At 43.8% G+C, this 23,013-nt stretch overlaps 1 protein-coding gene across 4 annotated transcripts in view; it reads left to right on the top strand.

The window, feature by feature from the left end:
* Positions 1-22,183, top strand: part of TTF2 (transcription termination factor 2) — a 36,299-nt gene extending 14,116 nt beyond the window's left edge. For 3 of the 4 annotated variants that reach the window (XM_036343944.1, XM_036343943.1, XM_036343946.1), the window contains 16 exons: positions 1,458-1,585; positions 3,107-3,188; positions 4,869-4,988; positions 6,173-6,323; positions 8,435-8,540; positions 10,101-10,282; positions 10,999-11,152; positions 11,470-11,561; positions 12,586-12,668; positions 13,054-13,187; positions 13,951-14,121; positions 16,515-16,573; positions 17,380-17,530; positions 18,222-18,304; positions 19,432-19,506; positions 21,352-22,183. In XM_036343944.1, the coding sequence (XP_036199837.1) occupies positions 1,458-1,585; positions 3,107-3,188; positions 4,869-4,988; positions 6,173-6,323; positions 8,435-8,540; positions 10,101-10,282; positions 10,999-11,152; positions 11,470-11,561; positions 12,586-12,668; positions 13,054-13,187; positions 13,951-14,121; positions 16,515-16,573; positions 17,380-17,530; positions 18,222-18,304; positions 19,432-19,506; positions 21,352-21,496 (1,916 nt within the window). In that variant the 3' untranslated portion in view covers positions 21,497-22,183. The remainder of the gene's footprint in view (positions 1-1,457; positions 1,586-3,106; positions 3,189-4,868; positions 4,989-6,172; positions 6,324-8,434; positions 8,541-10,100; positions 10,283-10,998; positions 11,153-11,469; positions 11,562-12,585; positions 12,669-13,053; positions 13,188-13,950; positions 14,122-16,514; positions 16,574-17,379; positions 17,531-18,221; positions 18,305-19,431; positions 19,507-21,351) is intronic. The other variant, XM_036343945.1, reaches the window with a different exon arrangement.
* The last annotated feature ends 830 nt before the right edge of the window (positions 22,184-23,013 follow it).

Here is a 23,013-nt window from a genome sequence, read left to right as displayed (position 1 = left end):
GAGGTAAAATTCTGCCTGGTAGATGTCTTTCTGTGCACATTCCTGAGTTGTTAGTTGCCTGTGTGAGAAAGATTGAGATGCTCAGCTGAGCTCTGCACAGTGTGTTTAGATCTCTGTGAGGGCAGACACTGTGTCTGCCTGGTTCACTGACCTTGATCAGTCAGCCAGGGGCCGGCACGTAAGAGTCAGTAGTAAATGTGAATGGAAACTTGAACTCACAGCATGGTGAAGGAGGTAGATGAGCAGATACGTTTGTCTTCTTCCCTCTGTGTCTGGTAAGCAGAGCAGAGGAATGACATGACTGAAGACCGATAGCAGTAGACCCATCAAGAGCAGTAACACTGGTGTAACTCAACATTTTCATCCTGAACTTTCCAGAAAATGATGAATTTAGAAGTAACTGCAGAATGAAGATCTCAGGGAGAGCCTCGGATATGTAATAGGATCGGTTGGCGTGTTGATCACGAGCCAGGAGCTCAGGTTGGCTGGCAGTGACCAATTTCCCCCCAGTGAGAGCTGCTAGAGGAAAAGGGAAGGGGGGAGAAGGAAGCAGACGGGGAGAAAAGGGAGACGGGAGAAAGCTGAAGAGCATAGTTCACCAGGGGCTGTATACTCTGCCTGAGGAAGCTACGGTCCGTCTAGAAGGACACAGAGAAGGCGTACTTGTTAAAGTAGCAGAGTAGTCGGGGGTACAGGAATGTTTTGAAAACATTACTATGTTGCAGCATCATCCCTACTCATAATGGTGACTGAGTCACCTAGAGGAAAATTAGATTATTAAGGTTTTGGAAATAATCCCATTAAAATAGTTTTCCTTTTGAAAGCATTTTAACATCTAAGTAGTTAGTGTTTATTGATCTAAAAAGCTTTTATTTGAATACTTCATCCCTAAAATTGCAGTCAGCTGAGGTGCCTGCACTTGTTAACTAGCTTCACTAGAATTGTCTAGGCTGGGCTACCAGCATGAAGTATTTCTTGGTGCAGGGCATTCCGCTCTGGCGTGCGCTACAGGGCGGTCTCTGTCTGCCTCAGCCTCGCCTGGCTTGGCCTTTTCTGTTGCTAATTCCTTGCACTCGGCCCCAAGGATCTTTTCTCCAAAATACTGATGGTGTTAAATTTCCTCTGCCACCTCTTCAAAGCTGGAAAAAACTTAACCAAAAATATGATGGGTTATCTTATATTTTCATTTTACTTTATATTATTTTGTCCTTTATTATGTGATTAAAAACAACAACACACACGCACAAACAGAGAACGGGGATAGAGGAGCCTGTGGGCTAGGAGAATCTGCAGGCAGGGAGTTTTAGTCCAATATTGTATGTCAGCTATAATTAAAAATAAAAAATTTTTAGTCCATACAAATCCATCATTTGGCAAATAACGAATTTCTTTTTGCAGCCATAACCAGGACATGCTACTGGCTATGTCCCCTTTAGGTAACACCTCTCTGTACACAGGCCCTACAAACCCAGACCGCCTTCACTCCGTGTGGAAAATCACAAGTGAAGCCATTGATGAGCTGCATCGATCACTTGAGTCCTGTCCTGGTGAGACAGCTGTGGCAGAGGACCCAGCTGGGTTGAAGGTGAGCTGGGGAGTGTCCTGTGGCGGTGTCCCCGTGCCCATGGAGAGGTGACCACTGTGCGACGGCTCAGCAGAGTGCCGCTCGGATGTGTTTCCCACAGATAATGCTTCAGTGGCTTCCCTTGCATTATTTTGTCCTTTTCTGTTTCGCAGTGAGAAATAAGCATTTTTTTCCTTAAAGTCATAAAGTTATACAGTTGACCTTGCACAATACTGTTTGAACTGCATGGATCCACTTATACTTAAAATCCGCATATAATTGGACCTGCATAATTTAGATCCACTTTGTTCAAGGGTCAGCTCTCCACGTCTATAGCAGAAGCAGATCTACTTAACAACCTTTGGTGGATGCCACAGGATACAGAGGAACTGCTGCTCTTAAAGAACTGGTTAGGGTGACAGTGCCTACACAACATACATAGAACAATAGAAAGTGACTTGAAGGTAGGATGAAATGTGCATTGTAAGGCACTATAGATTGTCTACAAAAATACAAAAGAGATTCAAAATAAAGGAAAAGTCACACTAGGTCAGTAATTACTAGTCTGCCCACTTTGTGCCTTGAAGCTGCAGGCCTAAAGATAGCTGGGAGGATGGAACCCAGGCACCCCAGTTAGAGGGAGGGGTGGCTAGAGGGAAGATACAGAGAGTGGTATTAATAACTGGTGACAGGGTGACATCAGGGCCTGAGCCGGGAGCAGCAGGTGATGTTACTGAGTGGGACGACTCCCGTGCTGTGGAGCCTGGCCTTGGCGAAGGGGCTTAGATCACACTAGCTCAAGAGATATTATGGAATCACTGTAGAATTTTGAGCAAGGGTGTTTTATGAAGATTATTTTTGTCACTGAGTACAAGATAAACAGGAGTAAGAAAAGACTAGAGAGAGGGGTGCCAGTTAAAGGGCTGCTGAAAATTATGGTTAACAATGCAGACTGGGATGTTGGCTACAGAGGGGAGAGTGAAATCTATAATAATAAAAGCGTAATATGCAAATCAACCAAACAGCCAAACAGTGGAGTGACCGTCCATCCGGACATCCTTTTGGACGACCTTCCAGACGAAGTCGGGGCTGCGAGGGCTGAGACAGCTGGAGCTACGAAGGCCTACTCTTGCACGAATTTCGTGCATAGGGCCTCTAGTTGAAGAGATAATAAGGAAAAGCCAACAGAATGGCTGATAAAAGCAGGGTGACCCATCAGAGGTGTTGGTTGCAAGCAATAGAAACTGACTTTGGCTGATTAGGTAGACAAACCAAGACTCTCACTTGCGAGTGAGATGGGGGGGTGCTAGATAGACATGCTGGACAATAGGCATAAAGCACACTGTCCCGGGCAGTCCAGGATGTACGGGTGCCCAAGGGGACACGGTGGAGTCAAGGACCTCAAGGTTATATGACATCTAGACTGTTGGGGGGATCACTTAGAGAAAATAAAAGAGTAGAATGTGGCGTCGCTGTGGGCGGGATCCAGGATAGCCTCTCGTGAGGAATTTGAACTTGACTTTAGGTGATTACTTTTGTCAGGTCCCTTTGCTGCTGCACCAGAAGCAGGCATTAGCCTGGTTACTGTGGCGGGAAAGTCAGAAGCCACAAGGAGGAATTCTGGGTAAGTCTGGTATTATGGAAGGAGCCAACGAAGATATTGTTGTACTATTTCATATGATCCTCTCAACGCCTCTGGGGTTGTTGCCCTCTGTTACAGTTGAGAAACGGTTCAGAATGGCTAACCAGCATGCTCAGGACCCTCAGCAGGATCAGCCAGGTCCCGGTTGCCAACAGTAGAAGCTGACTCTGACTGGTTAAGCAGAGACGGTTTATTCTGTGGTGGGAGGTGTGGAGAGCCAGGCGGGAGCCAGGCTTCTAGGAGCAATGGTCAGAGCCAAGTAATAAGCTAGTGTCTTGTGGAAACTGTCATGGCGGCTTCGCTCTATCGGGCACTGCTACCCCAAAATGAGACACTTGTGTGCCCAGCCCTTCTAGCCTCTTTTCTCGGGTCACTTATATCTGAATCTACATCTTAGGTGAGTACTGGTGGCCTGTGGAGCAGGTCATGCTGGCACTGCCTTCGCTGCAGGAAGCCGAGGAAGCAGGCTTTTCAGGCTGTGCTTCGGGCACTGGTCAGACTGCATTTTCCAAGGTGCTCAGCTTCTAGAAAAACATGACAGATGTCCACTGTGGCTAGTAAGTGGCTCTGTTGGTCCCCGAGACCACCTCCAGATTCAGTGATTTGCTAGGAGGATGTAGAGCATATAGTCACACTCATGGCTATATTGTATTACAAATAAAAATAGTAACAACACTTATTTGATACAAATCAGACTCAGCAAAAGGAAAAGGCACATGGGATAAAGTCTAGGGGAAGTCTAGACACCAGCTTCTGAGGCCTTTCCCATGGGAGTCACACAGGGCAAACGTAATTCTCCCAGCAGTGAGATGTGAGAACACGTGCAGTGCTGCCAACCAGGGAGGTTTGTTAGAGATCCAGTGCCCAAGGTATTTCCTGGGGCTGGTCGCATAGGCAGCTTCAGCCTGGTATGTATGTAAGTTCCATGCTTCCAGAGGGAAATCAGGCATTCAGCATAAACCGTGTTGTTTGTACAAATAGGGTAAGCATAGTGAGCCAATCTTTTTAAAAATATATATATATATTTTATTGATTTCAGAGAGAGAGAGAGAAACATCTATGGTTAGAATCATTGATCAACTGCCTCCTGCATGCCTCCCGGGGATCAAGCCCGAAACCTGGGCATGTGCCATTGACCAGACCCAAGACCCTTCAGTCCACAGGCCAATGCTCTATCCACTGAGCCAAACCAGCTAGGGCCAGTGAGCCACTCTTGTCAGTTCAGGGAATGGTGAGTTCCCAGATGCCAGCCACAGGTCAGTCTTCCCTGGAAGCAGGGATTCCAGTGGATAGCTGTGTTTCCTCTTTTTCTGCACAGCAGCAGAGCCAGGATTTGAACCGGAATTCATGACATCACACTTTACTTCTGCTTATGTCAGAGTGATTATTTAAATGGTTGAAATGAGGATACTATTTTGCAAGGTATAAATAGTAAACTAGGTTAGTTCAGTTACTGACACATTGACAGTTCTCAAGGAATGCTAATTCATGTCTCTCTCTGATGAATAAGTGAAGGGGATGGAGGACTGTTTTGAGTTAACTGTAACTCCAGAAATGTAGAAGCACCACGAAAGTAGGCATAAGATATATTTATTTTCTGGAAGCTGAGTTGATTCTTTGCCCTAAGTAATTAACTCTCCTGTCTTTATTTTTATTTTCCAGCGGATGATATGGGATTAGGAAAAACCCTGACAATGATTTCACTCATTCTGACCCAGAAGGATCAAGAGAAAAACAAAGAGAAGGACAAAAACACGACCTTGACTTGGCTTTCCAAAGATGGTATTCAAGTGCCTTCGTGGCCTGTCATTTCCTACATCAATCATTTGAAAACTTTTAAGCCACAAAAGTACACCTGTGGTCATATTTAATTAATTTATTGGAAATCTAGTGTTAGACTATTTTCCTACAGTATCATTTCTGATGCTCAATATGCTAATTTAAGTGATCTTTTTTCTCTTTTAATATAAACTTAGCATGACCTGTGAACTAGAAAAATTTTGTGGAGAGAGCTAAGGCTCTAGGAGACAGTCTATACATAATGATTACTTTTATTAATATTGAGGATATAACCACAGGATAAGTCCAGATTAGTTAATGTATTATTTTTTGAAGCAGGATCTGTCACAAACTCAGATTTGAGCCACCGTAGCAAAAGCTGTCTTCCATGTTTCTGAAGTTCTGGAAGTTTCCAGGTTCTAGACAATTCGTATCTTGTTTCATCCTGTTTTTAATCTGTAATGGCTATAAGTACTTTAAGTCCTGTGTATTGTTTATAGACACCACCACAGTAAGTTGCCATGGACACAGTACATTTCTCAAGTGGTTAGATAGTTAAAAAAATCAGTGACCGTCTGCTCTCAAGCCTCTGATGACCACTGTTGCAGCTGGATCCTATGTCCCTGTGTGCAGTAGCAGCTTAGGTGTGCACACACTTACACTTACGCACACATGCACGCCTGTATACAAACACACGGAATGAGGGGCAGTGGTACAAATACTACATTACTACGTGGTTCCAAAGTAGTGTTTGCCCATCTTAGGGGTTTTTGTACTTACATTTTAATGTAGATATAATTAAGTTAATGCTTTTCAGAAAAAAAACAATACTCCCCCATAAAGCCCAGGATGAGTTAGGATATGATCCAGCTTCCACCTTCTGGCCACTGAGAGTACACTGGTTTTTTTGGTTTTTAGATTGAGGTTGTGTACCACTTGCTTTCCTCTCCTTTTTTAGCCTCTCTGTCTGACACCTATGTAAGGGTAAATAAGAAGTAATTAAGTATTTTGAGTTAAAAGGCCATCGCTTCCCTTTCCTATTCTGCTTACCTATGTGTAGAAATAAGAGCAGCAGTTGTTAAAAATATTGACTGAAGGAATGAAGCCAGTCGAGAGAAAGGTAATGTCTCTCAGAAGCTAAAAGCTGTTTAATGGGTGTAACTAGGTGTTGATTTTTTCCTCCCGAGACTCCACGGAGTTTACTTCCCATGGAACACTTATCATCTGTCCTGCTTCCCTGACCCACCATTGGAAAAAGGAGGTGGAGAAACGTGTGAGCCACAACAAACTGAGAGTCTATCTCTATCATGGCCCAAACCGGGATCAACGTGCGAAAGTGTAAGTGCAGGAATGTTGAAGTCACTGGGCTTCAGAGGCCTCATTGACTGCCTGCGTCCCCGAGGTTTCATTTAATCAGAACTAATGATATTGTCAAGGCCAAAGGTACTCTTATCCCCAAACAGCCTTCACCTGTATTAAGAGATAACTCTTGAGAGAAACGGTGTTCTTGTGGCACTCTGCAAAAAGAGCTGCCATGTGAGCAGGCCGAACACGCCTGAGTTGTCAGCCAGGCAGCAGCTGCATTCCCTGGTAGAAGAGGCTCTGTCACAGGTATTTCATGATGGTGAATTTCTGCTTCCAAATTCACATTCTTTTCTGTTAGTGTGAATGGAACTAGCCCAGTCTTAAAGAGCATCTTGATACAACTATTAATGATTAGTTGATGTAGGCTGATTATATTTTTACTAGAGGCCCAGTGCATGAAAGTAGTGCACGGGTAGGGTCCCTAGGCCTGGCCAGTGATCAGGACTGATCGGGGCCTTCCGGCTGCTGGCTGGGGCCTCCCTCCCCTGGCTGCTGGCTGCCAGCCGGGCCTTTCTTTATTCCGTGCTACCCCCCTGGTGGTCAGTGCACATCATAGCAAGCAATCGAACTCCCAGTCGAACTCCCGAGGGGACACTTTGCATATTAGCCTTTTATATATATAGATGACTGTATTTTTCATATGTGAATGGTCTAAGAAGTTTTAGATGCAAGAGTTTAGGATTAGACCTAAATGTGAATTCCTGAGGAGGAATGATCAGGAAGGGGAATATTTCCTCAGATGTTAAATTGAGCCCTAGTCTTTGCCTTTTGGCTTTAAATAATTTGGTTTTTTTGTTCCTAACTGATATAAGGGTCTGGGTTGAATACTTGCTGATCTAATTAAGAATGGATTTGTTGCCCTAACTGGTTTGGCTCAGTGGATAGAGTATCAGCCTGTGGACTGAAGGGTCCCAAGTTCAATTCCGGTCAAGGGCATGCACCTTGGTTGCGGGCACATCCCCAGTAGGGAGTGTGCAGGAGGCAGCTGATTGATGTTTCTCTCTCATCGATGTGTCTAACTCTCTCCCCTCTTCCTTTCCTCTCTGTAAAAAATCAATAAAACATATTTAACAAACAAACAAACAAACAAACAAAGAATGGATTTGTTCCCACTTTTCTCCCCCACCTCTGATAGTGAATCTTTTATCCCCTAAAGAACAGGGCAGTGGTCTTTCAGGGGTAAATTGCCAGATTGGTGACCCCTATATAATACACCAATTCTTGTGACTGAGAGTCTCTTCAGACGACAGGGCATTGGGGCAGCAGCGGCAGGCCTGCATGTTTCTCCGGCAGAGAGTGCTGTGAGTGGCCTGCCTGTATTTAGAAATAAATTGCATCTCATTGGTTAGCACTTTGGTCATACCTGGTTTGGTATTCAGAGTGTACTAGTGGACTGATTGGAATCATCTCAGTTATATGTTATATGATGCTAAGGCCACCTGGAGTCCTTGCTGCCTCTCTGCATTATGCATATCATTTTTATCAAAGGTATGTGTGGACGTTCTCTCAGGTTCACATTATTAAGCTGCTTTGGGAAAGGATTTGTGCCTTTCATTAAGAATCTTTACATGTAAAGAGTGTAGGCAAGGTAAACGGAAAGTTACAGCGTGATTATACCCACATGTCAAAGCTAGATCAATGGGTTTTGAAGTCCATTGGAGAACAAAGAGGAGAAAGCATCCTTGATGAAAGGCAAACTGCTTTGAGAGTCTCTACTTCTCTGGGACTGTAGCATCATCTGTGTCAAGTCATTACTAAATGTTAGTTCCCAACGTTCTGTACAGGCCAGATATGAAGGTTAATATGAGCCCCGCTGGTTCTCCTTTATGACTCACTGGATGGGAAGAGGGAGGCTGTTCTTGTTACAGTGAGTAGACTGTAGAAATGATCAGAGGGAAGAGGGAAGGAAGCCAGATGAGTCAAGCTTACCTCTCCAGAATCACGTGTGTTGATGAAGGCATAAATGAATGAATTCTGCCGTCTGTCCATCCAGCCATAGGCATTTTTATGAAGAAATCAGCTCTGCTTCTCATTGTCAGACACACGGGATCGTTTACCATTTGCTTCGTGTTATATCTACACAGCCTCTCTACGTATGACATCGTCATCACCACCTATAGCCTTGTGGCCAAGGAGATCCCCACAAAGAAGCAAGAGGGACTGGTCCCGGGCACAAACCTCAGTGAAGAGGTGAGGCTGGGGGCTGCCAGGGAAGGAGAGGGGGAGCCCCATCTCCTTTCGCTCAGTCTTGTCACAGCATCAGAGAGAGCAGAGGTACCCTCCTGTGAGGTCAGGAGTGTCCTAGCCGGTCCACCTGTGGGAACGAAGCGCTCTCTGTCCCCTCTTTTATCCTAGACCACCTCCTCAGTGATAAAGGGTGAGGGTTGGCACAGTTTTAGCTGTTTGTGTGTGTTTTTTTAAGAAAGAATGATAACTATATCACAGTTGTGGTGGTCATCACATGATGATAGGAAAACCTCACTTGTTGCAATTTTTACTTTAGAATCTGTGAGATATCCTCTCGGGATATGTTTTATATTTGGTGTGAAGACTGGTATTTTAGGACTAATATTTTGGTATTAGGCTATCATTCCCTGCCTCTCTCCAACTCTCAGGAAAAGGGGTTGAAATAATAAGGCTACACATGGGCCAGAGGCTAAGTGATAACCAGCGAAAACCCTGATGTCTGCTCTGCACTCAGGGGAGTCGCAGTTGTCTAGGGCGGAGGCTTTATTGCTTAAGTGACTAAGGGGCTTTTTTTGTCCTGAAAATACAGTGTTGTTCCAGGAACTCCTCTTTAACATATGTTTTTACAATAGAATAGTCACAGATTCTGTATTTGGGGAGACCTCTGATGACCACCTCTGCCTTTTGCAGATGATTAACTTTGCAGATTCCTCAGTGGTTCCTCATTGCTTTTAGGGTAAAACCTTAATTTTTTTACATGATATTTTAGGCTTTTATGACCTTGCCCTGCTTGCATGTCCCTTTTCACCTACACCCCAACCCTCTCTGCCCCCCCCCCCCTTGCTCAGCCACAACAAGGCACGTGTGCTGCTCCGCCAGCTCTGCCACCCTCTTGTGCCTTTGTTCACAATAAGTGGAATGCTTTGCCTCCTGTTTGGTTAAATGTGTCTCTTATGCTTATGTGACAGCGCTCCATTTATCCAGCAAATACTGAGCTGCTGTCTCGGGTATTATGGGTACAGAGTGAACAAGACTGGATCCCTACTGTCATGTGCTGAAGGTTGCAGGGGGGCTCATTAGACACTCACTGTGTTGTATGTAGTTATCTTGGTGCTTGCTTTTCTCTAGATTTTGAGCTTTCTGAGGGTAGGAACTGTCCATTTGTATGGCTTAGTATCTCACATATGAAAGTAGACTTTTAGTAAGTTTTCAGTGATTTTTTTGTAAATTTAGTAAATATTTTATCAAATGAGTGAATACCTAGTGAAGTCCTGACCCATAGCCATTGCTCAAAAGTGGATTGAAAGAATAAAGGAAAACTCATATTAGGAAACATTTTATTCTTGAGCTCAAGGACTGGGGTACTCAACTGACTTGTCTATTTGGACCCATTGAGAGTTTCCACTCTCGGTTTCTTAAGCTTAATGCTTATTTCAGTGTACCTCAAACTTGAAGGTCAGATGGGTCTTCAGTGGAGGACCCACTTGTTGTTGTCTCCCCTTATCTTCTTAAAGACATACGTTTTCCCATTCCGTTGTTGGGTTTCACTGGCGTTTCTTCCAGGGTATCGCAACACCTTTGCTTCGCATAGTCTGGGCCCGAATCGTCCTGGATGAGGCTCACAATGTTAAGAACCCCCGCGTGCAGACTTCCATAGCCGTGTGTAAGCTGCAGGCTCGTGCCCGTTGGGCCGTCACTGGAACCCCCATTCAGAACAACCTGTTGGACATGTATTCACTGCTGAAGTGAGTAAACTCTTTGGAATTCTGTAAACGTGAACCCTGTCAGTAACCTTCCTAATTATTTCGTATCTCATGGTAAAGCTCTGGTGTATGCCTGGTTATCTCATGTAGCAGATGGCAAGCCTCCCAACCTTTAAAGGGCAAAAGAGTTCATATTTATGAGAAAAATAACCAGTTGATTGACTGGCTGATATGGGACTTTGATTACATTTAGCCAATATATATGGAAGAATATAAAACAGATTAAATTAAAGGAAACAGAATCACCTTTCTTCAGTCCAGTGAATGTTTTGGGCTATTTCTGCTTTAAAGCATATGACCTGGGGTCAGGACTATAATTTATTTGAAGCAAACAGAAAAGAATGCTGATTTTAAAATACTTGCTTTTATTAAAGTCAGCCTGTAAGAGGATATGGAATTTCTTTGCTAGCCTTTTAAGCTTTAGGAATAAATTCTAGCTATTGGTTACATGTCCTGTTGTGACGATACAGACAGTGTGTTAATGGGAAAGTTCACAGTTTTATAATGTGGTTTTCGTTGTTGACCTAGGTCCTTTTGATCTGTCTAGCAGAGCTTTACTATGACATTCCTTTTAAAAATGATGGGATGGCAGATGTAACAAAATCTGATTTGTTTTTCATCTGATGTCTTTCTTTGAACCTTTATTCTATCCTCCCATACTTTTCCTTCTTTCTATGTCCTTCTTCCCAACAAAAAAGATTTCTCCGTTGTTCTCCATTTGATGAGTTCAATCTGTGGAAGAGCCAGGTTGACAATGGTACAAAGAAAGGAGGTGAACGGTTAAGTATTTTAACCAGGAGCCTTTTGCTAAGGAGAACAAAAGACCAGCTGGACTCCACCGGCAAGCCCTTGGTAATCTCATTTATGTGTGTCCGAGGGGGAGGCCAGGGGAGGATGGGGACCATGTCCTTGTCTTGGGTTGAACAGCCATCTGCTTTGCTTCAGGAGCCTCTGAATCCCACTTTCCAGGGCAGAGCCCTGGGTTGCTGTCCTGCACCTGTGTCCCAGCAGCCCTGCCGTCTGTGTGTTAGCAGCCCTACTTTTAGGGAAGGGTGGAGGCTGCTGTCCAGCCTTGACTAGACTTCCAGTGTCAACTCTGGGAATGTACTCTAATATTCAGTTAATTTCTGTAACTTCATCCCAGCTGCCTTTTCCCTTTACTTTCCCAGGTGGTGCTGCCCCAGCGTACATTTCAGTTGCACCGTTTAAAGCTTTCTGAAGAGGAAGAGACTGTTTATAGTGTCCTTTTTGCAAGATCAAGGTGTGTGCCAGGAAGAAGCACCTTCTCATATGTACTGTTGCTTTTCTGTCCTTGGCTTGGCAGTGAGTCGAGTGTCAAGTCTTCTCAAACTGTATTTAGGGTGTTATTGATAAGGCGGATACCTGTTCCTTTTTTATAATCTCCGTCTTGCTCCTTACCCCCTCCCCAGCTCACCTGTGTGTCACTGACATTGAAGGCTTTTGAAGCTGCTCTTCACTGGCTTCCTTGCACGGAAGTGCTAGGGTATGGTCACTGCACCAGGTCCTGCATCTGGTCCTCGTGGGGCCATGTTGGGAAATTATCTCTTTGACCTTTGACCTGTTACCCAGCATCTCATTGGAACTTAAAAACAAAAAACTGCTCCGTAATCCTTGTCATCTGGTCTTTGCACTTTCTGTAAAACCCTTCTCCTTCCCTGACTCCAGATTTACTCTCCCACTACCTCTCACTTCCAGCATAAATGTGTTTTTTTCTCTTTGTATACCTCATATTTATTAATATTCATCAATAAAAAATATTAATAAAACATACTAATTAATAATATCAACATGTCAGTGTATTACATATTAATATTTAATATTCTAACACAGGGGTCCTCAAACTACGGCCCACAGGCCACGTGCAAATACAAATATTGTATTTGTTCCTGTTTTGTCTTTTTACTTCAAAATAAGATATGTGCAGTGTGCATAGGAATTTGTTCATAGTTTTTTTTTAAACTATAGTCCGGCCCTCTAATGGTCTGAGGGACAGTGAACTGGCCCCCTGTTTAAAAAGTTTGAGGACCCCTGTTCTAACATTTTGCATTGATATTTATTAATTATTTAAAAATGATTTGGGGGTTTTTCAGTAGTTAGTTTTCGTTGCCTTTGGGCCAGTGCTTGCTATGAGCCTGACATCACTTAACAAGTCCACCTTTAGTTTTTCAAGGTGCTACTGCAAGCACAGTTAAGCAGTGGCCATTGTAAACCTATTTAGTTGTAGCGAACATTATATGTGCATTTTCTTTTTTGATCTGAGGCAGATCAGCTCTCCAATCCTATCTAAAAAGACAGGAAAGTGGGGATAAGCAATCTGGACGAAGCCCTGATAATCCATTCAGTAGAGGTAAGCAGTGGGGCACTCAAACATAACTAATGACACTGTGCAGTCAGATTCATAAAATTACAGCAGGGAGGTTGTGGATTCTTGGTATCAGAGATTTGACCTTAGCTGGGAACCTCAAACCATAGTGTATATACTGATCTGTAAGCATCAGTCCTGGTGACCTAAGCTTCTTTTTAATTATTTTCAAACTCTGATCTATTAAATATAAGTAGGTCAATAAAGAAAACCAGCATTTCATTTGGCTTATTTAGTATAGAAGTGTTACAACTAATATCATTGAGCCTCAGATCAAAGAAATTTAAAATAGCATCATTTAGTTCTTGATTCATCCTCATACCTGTTTTAAGCCCTTACTGTTTCCTATGGTTTGTTTTCCCTCCTGAAGTGGCACAGGAGTTTGGGTCTAGTGCGCCTGCACGCTCTGTGGCCACAGACTCACAGCGATCCAGCACCGTCCACATATTGTCACAGTTGTTGAGACTCCGCCAGTGTTGCTGCCATCTCTCTTTGCTAAAGTCGGTAAGAAAAGCCTTTAGCTTCGTGCCCAGAAGGGCTGCCAGGAAATTCCTGTCTTTCTGCATCTGGGATTTAGTCTGCTGGACCAAGGAAAATGGGGTTTGGGTGTGTCTTTGGTTTTTGGTGGGGCAGAAAAGAGGGTGCTTGTTTATTTTACTTTGTTTTACATTAATTTTTATTGATCTTGATAATTCCCATGGTGTTGAGAACAGTTTTTATTGTTTGTTTTGTTTTAAATAAGCTTTTTACAAAGAATGGAAAATAGCATTCTGTTAAGAAGGAAACCATTTATGAATACTTTGGTATTTTAGGATGTCACAAAGCTAATTTAGTTACTTTTTTTTCTGCCTCAGGCAGTAGGACTTTCAGGTCCAGTTATGAAAACTCAGATATTGGAAAAGTTGCCTTTATGTTTGAGAGAGGTACATCCATAATTAAGAGGAGTGTTTTATTCTTTTGAGGAGTAGTGGTAATGTATCTAGATTAACAGTACCTTAATTTACTGTACTATCCCAGCTGGGGAAAAGAATGATCATGTGATCTATCTGGCAAGTCACCAAAAAGTTTCATTATTTGATTTATCTTCAATCTGGTGAAAAAACTTGGAAAATTACATTTTTAATCGTGGTGTCTCTGAGGAGCTACTGATGATCAATGAGAAGACATTTTGCTGTGTGGAGTGTTAACAGTCAGCACTTCATTGGCAAGTCCTGTGGCTTGCTGCCTCCGTGCCCACCTGCTCCTGTCCTGTCTGTTTCCTGCTCAGGCCCTGGATCCGACAGAACTGAAGAGCGAAGGCCTGCTCCTTTCCCTGGAGGATCAGCTCAGCGCTCTGACCTTGTCCGAACTCCAGAACTCAGAGCCGTCTGCCACTGTCTCCCTGAATGGCGAGTGCTTCAAGGTTGAGCTATTTGAAGACACGAGAGAGAGCACCAAGGTACTTCGTCGCCTCTATTCTGGCGGACAGAGTTGGCCTCCTCACACATTTGTCCAAGGGGGTACAGTCCTTTGATGGCAGAGCTAGAACTGTTCGATTTTAGCTGGTCAAATTCTCCCTCCAGTCTTAAATTCTAATTTTATTTCACAAATAAAACTAAAGTTAGATAGTGGACCAGCTCAGGCATGAAGGCAGCTTTTCGGTCATGGATTACTGGGAAAGGAGCCGATCAGGTTTACGCTGGGACAGGGCCACAGTGAGCAAGCAATTTGTTTTGGGAAAGCTTTAAAGGAAAACAACAAAAGCTGGACCCTAGAGGCTGTAATACATCTGAGTGCCAATGGCTCTGACTTGTTGAAAGGCTTCCATCTGCACTAGTGTTTCCCACACGGCCTCCTATCTCCATCAGTCATTCTGTTCTGCTCATTAGAGCTCTTTAAGGCGGAGAGCCCTGTTAGAGGAAGGCTGAGAGGCGCTGCAACTTGAGCCCTGCCTTTCATCTCACGCCCACTGCTAGCCTCAACCTCTTCAAAGGCTTCTTAAAAAAGTAACTAGAAAGGCGGTCACTGCCAAGGAAATGGTGTTACTTAAGAATACTTTTAATTAAAATTTTAAAGTATTTACCTGGATCTTTACCACTGATAACTGAGAGAGACATAAGAAGAGAGCCATATGTGGCCAGACTTCCTGTCCTGGCACCTTCAGAGTTTGTGATTGGGTTAAAACTTACATTGCTAATAATTCGTGGTAATGTTTATTCACAAGGCTTCTTAGCATAAGCCCATTAGTGATAGCTCACACCATTGAGGTTGCTCTATGAAGGGAAGGGAGTTTTCTCTGGTTACATAAACCTGAGCTCAGGCAGAATGTCACTGGGATTTGACCCCAGCACATGGACCATGAATCCGGCTCTCAACAGTTTTCTCAAAATACTTGTGGCTATTCTTTAACATGGCAATCAGAGCACTTTCTAGAACCTCGAGTTGCCAAGATACCACACGCTACACGTACCTTCTTTTTTCTTCCTACTGTTTCAAAATGGTACGGTCCTGTGACTCCCTTCCTGCCTGGCATCAGCACGTGTGGGGGCCTCTACAGGTCACTGCTATAACCATGGTGTAGAGCAGGGGTGGGCAAACTTTTTGACTCGAGGGCCACAATGGGTTCTTAAACTGGACCGGAGGGCCGGAACAAAAGCATGGATGGAGTGTTTATGTGAACTAATATAAATTCAAAGTGAACATCATTACATAAAAGGGTACGGTCTTTTTTTTTTTAGTTTTATTCATTTCAAACGGGCCGGATCCGGCCCGCGGGCCGTAGTTTGCCCATGGCTGGTGTAGGGGCTGAAGGACCTCAGAATTCATCTGGCTCAGCCCAGTTTTTTACTGATGTAGATTCTGAACTCGTAACGGGGAGTTCCAAAGTGATACAGTCATGTGGCGGCAGAGTAAGGAATCTCTTCATCTCCTGGTTCCTGGTCTAATTTTCTTCCTCCTCCATCATTCTGGGGATGATCTCTGGGGCCCTTCGGAGGCTTTCGCAAGGTCATTCACATTAGCAGTCAGGAGGAATGCACTGAGCTGCTGTCCAAAGTCCTGCCCATGTGTTCTTATTGACTGGTCCCCTGTGGACTCAAATTTGACAAATAACCAGAGAGATTGTTTGGACGCTTTAGCAAGTGTTCCTCAGTCTGGACACATCCTCTCCTTCAACAACATTTGGAGCAGGCCTTCAATTGGGGAAAGGCTTTTTACCCTCTTCCCCAAATGTTAGGGTGGTACCGTCTCTGGTCTAGTCGTGTGCTAGGGGTACAGAAGTGAACCAGACATACACTGGCTATCTGCCTCCTTGGAGCATCTCAAGTTATGGAAGCAAGAGATGATTAAGTGAGCAATGAATATATAGCATGAAGACGATCTTGGTGATTGAAACAAAATGTGCTGTGGTAGCACGTAGGCAGTGGGCACCTGACCCATACTTTGGGGGCTAGGGAGAACCTTCAAGAAGAAGTGACATTAAGCTGATGGGGAACAGAACGGACAAAGGTGAGACAAAGCATGGCTTGGTGAAGGAAGAATTTTCGTATGACTAGAGTGTCGCTTGGGGAGGGCAGAGTGAGAGATGAAGCTGGAGCTGGAAGCAGAGGCCAGAGCAGCCAGGATCAGTGTACAGAGCGTGGGCTTTATCCTCAGGGGAAGCCACTCAAGGGACTTGAGCCCGGGAGGGAAGTGACACTGACATTTTAGAAATAGCTGTCTGGCTGCAGAGACGAGAGTGGGGTAGAGAGGGTCAGACCAAGCAGAGAGGCCATCCAGGTGCCACTCAGTAATTCCGGAGAGGGACAGTGAGAAGAGTTCTTAAGCTACATATGTTAATGTAACCTTTTCCAGATTTCATCTCTGTTGGCAGAATTGGAGGCAATCCGAAGAAATTCAGGGTCTCAAAAGAGGTAAATGTGTTATCTCATTATCTAGGTATTACTTGTAATTAAGCAAGAAAGTTTGGTATTGCTGACAGTTGCAAATCTTAGTTTTTTATGTTAAGGACCTTGAGTCATATTCAGCAGAAAGCACTGACGTTATGGCCCAACTTCCCTCTGATTTCTGATTAAAGTATTTGTGGCACTGGTTAGAAAGGAAGTCCCTGAGGACCGGAGAAAGCTAAGCCTCTGAGAAGTGTTTAAAAGTAGAGCAGTATCTAAAGAGAATCAAGGGTAACAGGTGCAGAAGGGAGGGAGAACTGCGTGAGAAGGCCGGGAGTCCATTTGCTGTTTGTTTCAACTTACGTGCATGTTATAAACCTGCATTTGTATATGTGAAATATTTTTATCTAAAACTTTAAACTCTAATTAACACAGGATGGAGGGGGTTGGGTGAGGGGAGTAGAGAAGTCCTAGCAGCTTGTTGTTATGACTGGCGATGGGTCCCTCTCTGCAGGACCACAGAGCTCCTCTGGGTGAGCATTCGACCCCCAAATAGTAGGAGGCTGTAGTGCTTACCGGAGTCTAGTCACCACTGTATCCTCACTTCATTCAGTGCCGGATAGATCGTAGGCTGGATCTGGAAACAACTTGGAGCATTATCATCTTTTTACCATGTCACAATTTATTTGTTTATCCACATATAATCTTAAAATGTGACCTAAGCATGTCACAGAAGGCCTTTCCTCTTCCACATGACAACTGAACTCAAAGGGGCATGACAGGTTGCAGATGAGTTTAATCTGTTTGGGGGGTTGTTTTATCCTTCCTTCCAGTGTCATTGTCTCTCAGTGGACCAGCATGCTGAAGGTTGTAGCCTTGCACCTGAGGAGGCACAAACTGACCTACGCCACCATCGATGGCTCTGTCAGCCCCAAACAGAGAATGGACTTGGTAGAGGCATTTAACAACTCCAGGGGCCCCCAGGTACGAGCTGGTCATATCAAAGTTATAGAATTAAGAGCAATTTTTTCTCAGTTATACAGAGAATTCTAATGTAGCAGCTCAATTTAAATATATTCATAGCTTTGATCCCTCCAGGTCTTTTAAATTTATTAGACATTTATGAGGTACATATCAAAGTATGCAGATCCTCTAAAGAGAATAAAATATGAGGGCTAAAAGGAGAGGGAGAGCAGAACTGGGTGGGTTCAAGAGAATCTTTGTGGAGGAGGCAAGTCTTAAAAAATGGGTAGGATTTAGAGATGAAATATGGGAGGAAGTTGAAGAATGAGGCATCTGATGATGGATAATAAGACTTTGGAAAGCATTCGTGAGTGGCAGGAGGATCATAGAGGTGCTGAGGGTGGGGGTGCAGAGACGGATGGGATAGACAGAATCTGGTTAAAGGGAAGTGTATTGAGCTAGCCACTACAGTCCTCTAGAGTGTAGTACTTGTATATTTTGGCAGGCACACAGTGTTTTGAGATTCACTCACCAAAAAACTGAAATGAGAATTTTCTTAAAAGTGGGACGTTTCACAGTTTCAAAATAGTGCATTTACGGCAGCAGAAGGAAATTCGATAGGAACTCGGTGCTCTCTGTACTGATGCTGGCCTTGAACCTGGGGCAGAGGAGCGTGTATTTCATGGAGTTACTGGTGTGCTTTCTTCTGTAGGTCATGCTCATCTCCCTTTTGGCTGGAGGTGTTGGTCTAAACCTGATTGGCGGAAACCACCTTTTTCTTCTGGATATGCACTGGTAACCACAGCTCTGGATTTTTCTGGAGTTTCACAGCAGAGCAGGGGACCAGCAGGCTGGAGGGGCAGCAGGGCCTGTCTGTTGACTCGGCTCTACCAGTGTTGGGGAGATGCCGCTGCACACGTGTGTGGAGATGCAGGGCTAGTGGACAGCCCTGAATCCCTGACCGGCAAGGCTTCAAATGCTACTGAAAATAGTCCATTCACTTTATTGTTATTCTAACGTCTGTTTCCATGGAAACTGGGAGCAAGGCTTTTCCTATGACTAAGACCTAAGACCTGCATCCCTCAGTTCTGACTCTTCACAATACCATATTTCAGACATATGTGTTGACCTCCAGGGAACTCTCAACCCTGGAAAAGAGGGAGCAGCATTACTCTGTCTAAAAGGAAAAGGGGGAGGGATTTTCTAATTATGTTAGGACTACACTTAACATGTCGCCCTTGGCCTCCCACGTAGCGTCAACACCAGGAGCATAATAGCAAGCACCTTTCCTGGAAATAAGATAAATGAGTATGTGTTGTCAGGACAAAGTGTCATAATTAGTCCCAGCTTTTGGTTTTCCGTTTATGCCAGCCAGGGATTGCTGCACGTGGGTCTGATTCTCTGGCAGTTGAATCACAGAATATGAAAGCTGAGAAAGGTATTCAGCTCTCACGTTTCCAGGTAGCAGCCAGGAATGTAGAGGGTTGAGGCTAGATGACTTGCCCAGGTCCCCCAGCTAGTTAGTGACCGAATTTAAATGTTGGTTCCACCTCTGTTACTGTTTGAACTGACGATAATGCTGAGTCACTATTAGCAGTGGCCCCAGTTTCTCATTAGAAAGCAGGAAATATCTGATACCACACTGTCTGCGGCCAGTATAGCCAGGACAGGGATCTGCAAGCTTTTTCTGTATATAGTTTAGGCCAGATCGTCATTATTTTAGGATTTGAAGGCTGCATAGGTCTCTGTTGTATATTCTTCACTGTGGGATTTTGCTTGTTTTTACAACCCTTTAAAGCTGTAACAACCATTTTTAGCTAAAGAGCCATACCAAAGTCAGGCTGTGGGCTGGATTTGCCTATGGAGTTGGCTGCCCTGGCCTAGGATGTCTGTGCCTTTGAGCTTTCCCTCTTTTCTACCAGGAACCCCTCACTTGAAGATCAAGCTTGTGACCGAATTTATCGAGTAGGACAGCAGAAAGATGTTGTCATACACAGGTAAGTAAGGGCCTCCCAGGACCTAGGACCCTCCCCAAGTTCTGCTTTCGTGCCAGTCTTTCTTGGGTAGATTTTAATAGAATGTAAAGTATTTGGTGATTGTTTTACTAATGATGCTACTGAGGCACATCCCCCCTTGGACTCACAGTCAGGAAGGGAACACAGGCAATTGGAGGATGACCTTGGAATTGGCCTCTGCAAAGAAGAGCAAGTTGTCTAGAGTAGTGAGCCTTAGCTCAGTCAGGGCAGCCCATGAAACGACCCTCTCCCTCTCTTGCTTATAACTTTTATTTTGACGTAATTTCAGACATATAAAAAATGTAAGAAGTCTTAAAAGAAAAAGACCAAAAATATCCTGCGTGTCTGTGTGTGCATGTGTGTTTGTGCGTGTGTGTGTGCGTGTACATGCAAACTTTTTTCTGCACCATTTGAGAGTAAGTTGCACGCATGCTGTTTATTTATCCCTAACTACTTTACTGTCCATTTTCTAGAAATAAGGACATTTTCTTACATAACCACAATAAAATGGCCAAAATTGAGCTGTTAACAATGTACTCCTGATATAATACCTGACCTATGGACTTTATTCTGTTTTGTCACTTGTTTCAATGACATCTTCTCTGCAAAAGAAAATCCTAGATCCTGCGAAGCATTCTGTTGTCATGACTCTTCTCTCCTTTTATGTGGAACAATCTCAGTCTTTTTTGTGTTTTATGTTTGAAGAATACAAGCCAGTAATTTTGTAGAATAGTCCTCTGCGCGGGACCCCCTTCTCTTTAAAGACAATGAAACCTGCCTTGATGCTACAGTCCTCTAGCGATGGACCTCTTTTTCTCCTTCTGTTTCAGGGCCACCTTTCCTGGAGAATTAGAAATCACTGACTGACTTTACTTGCTTACCTCCCATTCATTCCTCAGACTTTACCAACTGACTTTCACCCTGTTGTTCCACTGAAATTACTCTTGCTAAGGGCACCAGTAAATCTCAAAATTTGCCAACTACAGCGATTATGTTAGCTTTCCTGCCTTGAGCTCTCTTCTCACTCTGGACGCACCTCCCCTAAAAATCTGTCGACTCCAGTAACTCCCATACCTATATCTTCAGTTCCAAGATCTCCTCAACTCCAGACCCGATCAGTATCTGAATTGACTGCCCAGATTCTCACCCATTACTCACTGAGAGTTAACTCCTCGGTGGAGCCTCCCTCGGTACTCCAGACAGATGTACTTGCTCCTTTTGCACACTGGACATGCTTCCATCATAGCACTTTCTGGCTAGTAGTATTATTGTTTATTTTAATCTCTTTCTTTTGGGTTCTCTTTGAGAGCAAGACTTACGTTAATCTCTCTATACCTACACTTAGCGTAGTACATGGCATATAGTGAATGCTTAATCAGAAGAGGTTGCGTGATTGAATGACAACAGTGGCATTTCCTCAGTTTGTAAAACCTGTTACAGTGTGAATTAGCCCAAAAATCAGATACTCTGTTTAAACCAGCACACATGCCTAGCAGAAATTCCTTTCCATCTTATGAAGGCGGAGCTGTTTGTGTGAAAGCTGGCTCTCTGTGCTTTCATGGACAGGGATATCTTTTGCTCATATTGGCATTTCTCAATTACCTGCTGCAGAAAGAAATAAAAAAGTCAGTCTGAGTCACATCATTTTAAATGGACATTTATTTAGTCTGGGTTGTCTGGTTTGCCTAAACTTAAGAGTTCTTAACCAAACCTAAGCTTACATAAAGGAAGACACCTCATTTAAAAACTAAAGCATAAATAGAAGTTCAAACATGTTATTAGATACGCTGCCTTGGATTTCTAATTGTTTGCTTGTCTGTGTTTCAGATTTGTTTGTGAGGAAACAGTGGAAGAGAAGATCTTGCAGCTCCAAGAGAAAAAGAAAGATTTGGCCAAACAGGTTCTATCAGGATCTGGAGAATCTGTCACCAAGCTGACCTTGGCTGACCTCAAAGTCCTTTTTGGCATCTAGCTGCCTGTTTGTAGAGCTCAGAAGGGTGCCGCTGTTGGTGTGTGTTAGGATCTGGGAGCATGGCCTAACCATGGTCCCTTGGGCTCTCCTTGCGTCCCATGTCACCATCACGCCTTCTGCCCTCCTCAAGGGAGGCATACGCTTACCCCCAGAACTGAGTGAGTGACGCAAGCCGATACCTGACTTCAGATGAAAGAAAGTGTCTTCGCGCTGGGTAACTGGAAAACAACTCTGGGAGGGTTGTGCGGAAGCTTCCGTAAGAGCTCTGTTGCCTTCTCTTGTCAGCTGGTGGGGGCCTCGTGTTACCGCCTTTCTCACATCTCTCTCTCCTGCCCATGAGGCTGCTCCTGTAACCGTCTCTTTATGGGCCAAGCAGAGAGTCACCCACGCCCATTCCTCGGCAGTGGTCTCACTTCCAGGCCCTTCTCCCTCAGGGTAAGATCAGAGAGGCGCCCTGTACATCATTGTGTGTGGCTGTCGTGTCACGTACGATTTGTGGCATAATTTAGCATTTTTATCATTTTTATATTATTTGTATTTTTACAAATCTACAGTATTCACAGCATTTAGTATTGTTGTGTTCTTTAGTCTTTGTACCATTGTATCATTTAGCATTGGTATAATCTAATGTGTTTGACAGTGTAACAGAGTTAATGCTGTGTTCATTAAACCACATTTTCTTCCCTCCTGGGTACGCAGAGAGCCAGTCTTTACTGCAGTTACATGGGTCATATTACTGAGTTCTCACCCCGGGAATGAGGACAGAAGTGATGTAAGTCATTTTTTTATCTTTCCTCTAAGAGATTCTTCAGGCTGTTTCTTCCCTTACCAGCCCACTGGATTCAGAGGACCCGATGAAAGACTACAAGGCCCCAGAGAATTGCAAAGCCTCTAGATTAGAGATTCGTACCCTGGTTTTTGCCATGGACTCTTTTGGTTCCTGAATGACTAGGACAAAAGTCTTCCCCATATGTGCCTCCCTTCTCACCCCAGCTCACCCACATTGGACTGTGATGGTTTTTTAAGGCACAGAGATTTTAGGGTTGTTTATATAAAAATTAGTACCCTAATACAAACCCTTTAGAATTTTGTACTTTGGGAAACGAGTCAGATTTCCTTCTTCCCATTAGCAACCTTTTCCAGAAGACTTACTGTGCTAATTGTGCTGGAAAGAATTGTAGTATTTCCTAGATAGACCACTACCCTCCTTTGAGTTGGGAATAGGAAACGAAATCCTCTGTTAACCCAGTCATGGTCTGAACATAGGGGTATTGGAACCTGTTTAAGCAAAAATGCCTTTCTAGGACAAGGCCTAAGGCAGTGATGGCGAACCTATGACAGGCGTGTCAGAGGTGACACGCGAACTCATTTTTTTGGTTGATTTTTCTTTGTTAAATGGCATTTAAATATATAAAATAAATATCAAAAATATAAGTCTTTCTTTTACTATGGTTGCAAATATCAAAAAAATTCTATATGTGACACAGCACCAGAGTTATGTTAGGGTTTTTCAAAAT

The sequence above is a fragment of the Myotis myotis genome, unplaced genomic scaffold, assembly GCF_014108235.1.
Source record: "Myotis myotis isolate mMyoMyo1 unplaced genomic scaffold, mMyoMyo1.p scaffold_m19_p_18, whole genome shotgun sequence".
NCBI classification, from domain to species: domain Eukaryota; kingdom Metazoa; phylum Chordata; class Mammalia; order Chiroptera; family Vespertilionidae; genus Myotis; species Myotis myotis.
Note: the sequence above shows the minus strand (reverse complement) of the source record. Positions and strands in the feature narration are given on the sequence as shown.